Source organism: Lupinus angustifolius, unplaced genomic scaffold (assembly GCF_001865875.1).
Source record: "Lupinus angustifolius cultivar Tanjil unplaced genomic scaffold, LupAngTanjil_v1.0 Scaffold_182_26, whole genome shotgun sequence".
NCBI lineage: Eukaryota > Viridiplantae > Streptophyta > Magnoliopsida > Fabales > Fabaceae > Lupinus > Lupinus angustifolius.
Window position 1 is genome coordinate 10,205 of NW_017726712.1, and position 8,357 is coordinate 18,561.

Genomic DNA, 8,357 nt, shown 5'->3' on the forward strand with positions numbered 1-8,357 from the left:
CTGCAATTTAGTTTCACAGTCTTAAATGACTTACTATATAAAAAACATTATCTTCATGAACATCATAATATATTCTTTATTAAGTTGAAGTTATAGATTAAATAATCTTCCTTAGGCTAAATTTTAAACCACACTCTTGTAATGTATATGGAAGAATTGCATTTGATTGTAAACTTGTAATGGTTAACCAACTCTTACCTCAGTTTATGGGAAGCCTATAGGCTAAGACCAAATATACTTAGACATGTGGAAAGGATAATGTAAAGAATACTTGGATGTTGGACTAAAATTAGTTATCATAACTCCGATATTTGGGTTCTCCTCTCAGTGTGTTCTCAGTATACCTTTCAGATGTAAATAGGTGATCATCAAACTTACATGAATAAAGTAATGTAATAACTAAATCACAACAATCAATAAAAGATAGTTCAATTATTTTGTTTATCTCATAATTCCAACGGACATAACTCAATCCTAAAAACTAAAGGAATTACTGAACCATTTTTCGAGTACAAGTCAACAAAAGAGTTTATATATTAAGAGATGAGTATGAAGAAGAAAACCTATCCTGAGTGGTGCCTTCATCTTGGGCTTTGGTCGCTGAATTATCTCTATTTGGATTTGGTGTTGTGAATTTTGTCTTCATTCTTCATGTTCTTGATATATAGACGTTGGGTGATACAAATCAAATCTTATAATTTGAAGTCCAATCTCCACAATGTTAAAAATCCAATCTTTTATAAGTCTAAAATTAGATTTATCTTTGTCAATAAAATTTATCATATCCAACGTAAATTTTGCATCATCTTCATATTATCTTATTTTCTAGCAAGTGGGTCATGTTCTATCTTATCTTTTTTCCATTATTATTAAATATGACTTCATGCAATCTTCAACAGGCCCACAATTTGATTTGCTTTAAAGAGATCGTAATAATTATTGAAGATATGAATTCATTTTAACTTTTTCCAATATGATTTCAGTACAACAATCAATTCAATACTTACAAAAAACTAAGTCTCCTTGAAAAAGATATAAAAATATTCAGTAATTTATTTTTGGTTTTCAATTTATTAACTTTTTTGTTTAGTTATCATCTATATGGTAGATTCACTTCCAACTCACTCAAATGTCAACAAAAAAGCCAAATTTTGATGTTATTGAATTCCAAATGAAAGATCAGTGATGCATCTGTCAAATGTGGTAAGGGTGTTTGAAAGGGGTGGAATGAATCATAGTAAAATAATATGAGAAAAAAAAGAAAGAGACACCTTCCCATTATTATAAGTCAAATAGAATCCATTTTAATATGACCAATTTATGGGGTGTTTGAGGGGGAATAATTTCAGTTCATTGTATTCCATTCACTTTATTTAATATAGCTAAACTCTGGAAGTCTGAATATACCATATTTCATATCAACTTATAGCTAGAAACACAAAAGAATATACTTACTCATTCGGTAATCAGAATAGGATAAAGATGGATAAGTTAAAAGATATGCATATGAGTAGGATATGATAACCACATTATAAGCTCTCATCATTTCACTTGTTTGGGGCAAGGTTATCACATCATGGTTTGAATTGTGAATAGGAATTAGGAATTGAATTGAATAGTGAATCATAAGATACATGACTAATAATTAAAATTATATAAATATATTTTTACACAAAAAAATTAAAGGAATTAGCCTTTCGAATTCCAATAACTCATTGTATAACCAAGATAACAACAATTGACTAAAGAAGCACATAACAAACATTGTGTCAGAAGCGTGAAGAGCTAGTGGGAAACTTAGTATTTACAACTAATTAAAAAGTAAGCAAGTTAGTTTCAAAACTTTTCCAAAGCCCAATAATGTTTGCTTAAAAATGGGTTAGAAATGTTTGTTTTATGAAATAGGAGTGGGTCTCGCAACTTGGCCCATTTAATAGAAATCCTAAAAATTCTTAGGCAATTTCTCGTTGTAGACATTTCATGCAATTCTTGTGCTAATTAGTTAAGTTTGTTAGGTAGTCAATAGTTAAGTTTTCTATTTTTGGGTTGCTTACTTTTCAAGCAAGCAAGATGGTTAAGAGATAAAGGATTATATAAATACCCATGTACGGTTATTCAAATCAATAAGAATGAGTATAATTTTCATCACATTGGCAAAAGATTAAACTAAAACTAACTACACCAATTTGATGTTGATGGGTTAGGAATTATGGAAGTTACAACAACAAAGATAGTGACAATCTAAAGGGTAGACAAGCGTATTGGACTTGTGGTGATGTAATAGACGAGGACTTCAAGGAGGAGGGTTACAAAAGGAAGAACACTACTAGTTTACTCTCCCAAAGGATCAAAGACTATACAAGATAAGCAAAATATGTAGAAAAGAAAAACAAAAAAAGACATTCCCCAAAATTAGGCTTAAGAAAAACAAAAAAAGACATTCACCAAACCATGAATTACAATAGGGTGTGATATTTGATCATTCCTTATCTCCTTTAGGACAACAACCCAACATACCTACTATGGTAAATCAATAGTTTACAATTTCTCTAGATTTCTTTTAATGAAGAGAAAATTAGGCTTAAGATATTGAAATGGGAAGATACATTCCCCGAATTCAACAAAAAATATCATTAAAGGTGAATTTACCATTGGAGTAAATTAAAAAAAAATCAGATTGCTATAGTCACTTCTATTTACATTTTCAAAATAAGAATGAAAACATGGCTGATAGGTTATTACCATTTCATATTTTAGGCAATGGGAGCTTCATTTCCCAAAATTATGAAAATGATCAAACATCATTTCCAACGTTAGAGCTATGACACTTTTGAATTTTTTACCAAATTTGTTTTATTTCTCATCTCTCTTAATACTTTGTCATCACAAAGGACATAGCTAATAGCTTCACAAGCACTAACAATCACAACTTTATATCAGACTCTATTTGATGATAACTTTTTCTCAACTATTCTCTTCAAACCACATTGCTGATGATGAATACATTGTAGGTGATGATCTAGAGTGGCAGTCATCGATACAAGTCGCATTGCCATGCATTGAAGCACAGTCGTGGTTTGACAGGTAAGTAGGGTCAAAGTGTGTGTTTGAATAGCTAAACTTAACTAACACAAAAGCTAGCTAACACCATGAACATTGCTTGAGCCTTATAAACATTGGATTAACCATATTCCAATAAGATGTATGATTTATCTCAAGTTTTTAAGATATTTGGAGAGTGAAACTTGTACAACTGCACATATGCAAGTTGTTAGGTATCAGTGATAAAATATACCTAGAGGGGGTTGAATAGGTATCGTGGTCCCACTTACCGCTATTTGCACAAAAGCCCTATTCTGGAAACTTGCTTAGTTAATCAATTAAAGCTATGACTTAATCGATTAAGTCGCACAGAATTAGCAGTTGATGGCTGACTCAATTACACAACTAATTACAGATTATACAGAACTGATATAGCAGATATATTTAAACACAATTAATCTTTATTTGGCAGTAATACTATATTCAAAATATCAGCTACAATAGATAATTAAAACTACTAAAAACATTAAAGAGATAAGGGAAAGAAACAGTCTGCAACATGTTTTTATACAGTCAACATCCAGTCCTCCTAAGGATGGCAAAAAAACCCGACCCGTGGGTACCGTGAAAATACCCACAACGAGTACCCACAATAATAGCTTATGGGCGGGAGCGGATTTTATAATACTCGCCCCGCGGGTACCCACAAATTTATATATTTAATTTTTAGTTATATTTGTATATATATTTATTATTATTTTAAGATTATATATCATATACTTTATTATTATTTCATAACAAATTACACTTATTTGACTATGATCATAAATTTATTATATAAATATCATATTATTCCCGTAACAATTATTTTTACATATTTATTATTATAAATTATATAAATATATAATTAAAATTAAAAACTCGTTCGGTACCCGCAAATATTGTGGGTTTGGGCAAGGGAAAGCACTACTCATGCCCGCTCGCGCCCGTTGTCATCCCTAAGTCATCCCCTCTAATCCGGGAGATTTTTCATCAATAAAATTGACACCAATGTGTCTTACAAATACACTTCCAATTACAAGACCTTGAACGCTCCCTTCTTGAGTTCCCAGAACCTATACATTGGTTTGACATTACCCAATCGCCTAGGAAAACCTTCCCTACGATCCAGCCCCAGCCAAGAGTATGCTCTAAACTCAAGACCTCCAAGTCTTGGTAAAGATTCTCTCATCTCTTTGGTGGTACGACATCAAGAGATGACTTCCCTTGTTACACAAACAACACAAAAAACAGAGTGATGTGAAACACTAAAATAACTCAAATATAACAAGAAAGAACAAACTATAAATCCTATACAGATCTCACAGTTACTATGAATATGTATAAGATGAAAATCATGAAGAACATGTAATTTCTACCCTTAATAGATTTATAAACAATAGTGAAAGAATCATGCAAGAACAAGATAGGATGAAGAACATATTTGATAATATGCAAGGGATGACATGTTAATCCTAAGCATAATACTATCTCACTCGAATCTCAGATGCAATTCCCTCTGCCTATATGATATACATGAACATGAAAATACGCAACTTAACAATTCTAATATGAATATATGAATGTATAAAATCGTATGTGAAATCTGTTAAAGAAACAATTTATATAGAAAAGTTATTTTTCACTCAGTTACTCGATTATGTTGTCTGTTAATCGATTAACGGGCTGTTAGAGAGTAACTGAAATCTGTTTTTCAGTTTTCTGTTGAAACTATTGAAAATTATTTTTGCGTTTATCGATTAAAGTTTCTCTTAATCGATTAACTAACATATTTTCAGTTATGATGTTAGTTGGTAAACTAACTATATGTTATGTTTATCAACTATACAAGTATTACATTTATGTTATGCCTAAAATGCACAAATAACATGTATGATTAATGCATGAACATATAATAAACTAGATGTCCGCTATTTGCCCGCAACGCCGTCCGCATTGCCTTCAGGACTGAATTTTGACAACCGCCATGGGCCGCCATCCGCCATGGGCAACACTGACATCAAGACAGAGGAACGGATACGTAAAACGAGTCAACCCATGAACGTAAAAACGTAACAACAACATTGCTTCAAAAATGAATGGCAACAACACAAACAAATAATCAAAACACAAATATAGTCTAGTGATATGAGAATAGATAACAACAATCAAGCCTTAATCCCTCATTGGGTGGGATTGGTTATATAGATCAAACCATATCATAATATTATATCATAAATCATGTTCATTTCGGTACACAAAACATTGTTGGATCTTTCAGCAAAAGTAGCAAGGACTAACATGCAACCCTTTTAGATAGACTAAAATCATTCAAACAGCCACTAAATTACATATATGAAATATCTAGGAGCAAGAATTTTCAGGAATAGAGTGACAACCACCCTTCACTAACATTGTTGAGCAAATCTATATGAAGCAGTCACATTGTCCTTTAATAGCAAATTATTTATATAAAAATAGGTAGGGGCATAAAATTTTGTATAACAAAAAAAATCATTAATAGCAACTATGATAGATCAAGAAGTTAAAAACATTGAAGAACAGTTTACAACATACGAATGAAATTAGAAAACCTAAGGATTTAAAAAAATTAATGGTATTATATTATGTGTTTTAAACTCATGTATCTTGGATGGTGTATGTCTAATCATCTAAAAGGGACCAAAACATCAATCAACACTTATAAATATCTAAATATTATGTAAATCACAGAGGGATAGAGGAATAATGCTTACTATTTCCATACGGGTGGAAGCTTCGTTGTCTTCTTATAGTATCGAGCAAGGCGGTGGATCCTACTCTCAACCAAAATTAACCTGAATTTAGAATCTTTATCTTTCCTATTTCTCTCCAAGTGCTTCCTGATAAAGACTGCCTTCTTGATCAGGTGATATAGATCTTCGGGTATTTCAGGAGCAAGACCTAAAAAAAGAGTATGCAAAAATCAGGAAATCTGCAACTTAGCCCAACGGAAAAATATTAACCAGTGTTGTAAAAGCATACCATGGGCTTTCAAAATGCGCAAAATCTTGCTTCCAGTGACACTCCTCACCTGAGCAATTCCGTGTGAGTCACGAAGAATAACACCGATCTGAGATGGAATCAAACCTTTCTTGGCAAATTTGCAGATGTTCTCCTCAACCTGCGAAAATAAAAACATCAGTTAACAATTAATCAAGCTTCAGACATGCACTTTCTACTATTACAGCACCTTATTCAAAAATAAAATCATTTCCAACATTAACATGTTTGCTTGGTTTAACTTTTTCTAAAAACATTTATCTTGAAGCAAGCTAAAATTAGTTTAGTTTTATCCACCTCCTCAAAAAAACAGTTCCTGACAAAATCACTTTCTTAAGCCTAAAAAACAAACAGCCCCGCATAAATCACAATTTAAATATATATTACTAAGTTAATATCTTGGCATTTAAATGCAATTGACATATGCATAAGGTAAAGGTGCTTTAAAATACAAAACATGGATAAAAAAGGTGATAAAGGTGCTTTAAAATGCACGAGAATATTGAAGTTTTCGGAGTCTCTACAAACAACAACGATGATCACATCTGCCACGTTTTTTTCCTGGAAATCCAGTAAATGTAATGTAAAGCCACAATTTTTCGCAAATCCAGTAAATGTAATTTAATGCATTGACCACAATTTAAAAGGTGACTAACTTCCATAAATAAGCCAAAAAATTAAGAATCAGAAATATGCAGAATAAAAACATAGAATACGAAATCTGACATCCTGAGAAGAAATCTTGAGCCAGCTAGGTGGGGTCCTCTTGTAAGGAAGAGCTGAACTTGATATACCCTTACTGAAAACAGAGACAAAAAACAACACATTCAATGAACAAAAAAGAAAACCTTCGAGTCTGTTTGTGAGTTGAGTTTTAGATAAGAGGGAAGGGTAAGTAAAGACTTGGGAGACTCTGAAATCTTTCATTTTGTCTCTTCCGCTCCAAAACTCAAACCTAAAGATGGCTTAACGAAGATTTAGTGTAAAGAAGAGGATATGAGAACAAACCTGCTACTGTGCATACGACCCATTGTGACAGCTTCAGGAGGATAACACTCTGCTGCTGCGACGGCGCCACCCGAAGAAGAGAGACCAAAGCTGTGAATATGGAGAAAGAGGAAATGGTTAGTTTATAGTTTGTTTAAGGTTTTGGTAATTTGATAAAGCCCATAATAACTTTTTGGGTTTTATTTTCTTGTTACTCATGGGCTTCATCCATGATGAATGCACAAATATAATCCTTTTATTTCATTTGGATTTTTTTTAATATATTATACTTGACTCGTAAGTTTTAGAAAATTATACAAATTATATATAATTTATTTAAATGTACATAAATCATTCATACTTATATACATATAATATATTGATTATTTCTATATAAAAAATAAATATAATTCCTTAAATAAAAAATGGTGATATGTGTAATTAAGTCAAACAAAATAAGATATATTGTAAATACAATTCTAAATAGTATAATAGTCAATGTACATTCATTATTTTTTTGTTATAAATGGCATCAATAATACTAAAGCGGTTTTTAATCGCTCTTGTAATATATTGGATATACATTCACAATTAACATATTTTATTTAACTTAATTACATTCGTCATCATTTTATGTTTAAATTACATTTATCTCTCGTACAGGGGTAGTTAGTATATATATGTATATAATTAGGAGTAATTTGTGCAAATTTACAAAAGTGATTTATGATTTGTGTAATTTTACTAAAATTTAGGATATGTCATTTGAATTTACTCTATATTTCTTTAACTAACATTTTGAATTCCATCCACTTTAGGCCATTCCAAATTGCTCTTTTCATTTATTCTTCTATTCATACCCCTTCTTTATTTACAAGTTCCCCATATATAACATATGATAGTTTGGGTCTGCCTTAGTTTCTCTTTAAAATATTTAAAGTCTAGACCTAATTTATTTAAGGTCTCAGTTGTAAGCCTATTTAAAAATTAATTTTACTATAATATCTTTACATAAGTCAATAAAATTATCTTAAAATAAGTTAATAAGTCTAATTTGAATAGACATATCTAACACCAATAAATTACTTTTTATATTAAAATTTCATATATAATAATCTTATTTATATTAAAATACTATAATATTAATATTAATATAATATAATTAAATAGGTCACTTTATCAAGCTTAATGAGCCTTTTAAATGGTCTCTTAGATATAATAAGTTTTTTGTACTACCAATGATATAT

The 8,357-nt window shown here is 30.8% G+C and overlaps 1 protein-coding gene across 1 annotated transcript; it reads right to left on the reverse strand.

The window, feature by feature from the left end:
- Positions 1 to 4,551: 4,551 nt before the first annotated feature.
- Positions 4,552 to 7,222, reverse strand: LOC109340512 (40S ribosomal protein S13-like). Its single transcript, XM_019578224.1, has 5 exons — positions 7,132 to 7,222; positions 6,850 to 6,922; positions 6,106 to 6,244; positions 5,838 to 6,024; positions 4,552 to 5,095 (listed from the first exon to the last, which is right to left on the reverse strand). Exons 1-5 carry the CDS (start codon positions 7,152 to 7,154, stop codon positions 5,044 to 5,046), a joined length of 474 nt encoding a protein of 157 aa, XP_019433769.1. The 5' UTR covers positions 7,155 to 7,222; the 3' UTR covers positions 4,552 to 5,043.
- Positions 7,223 to 8,357: the final 1,135 nt, after the last annotated feature.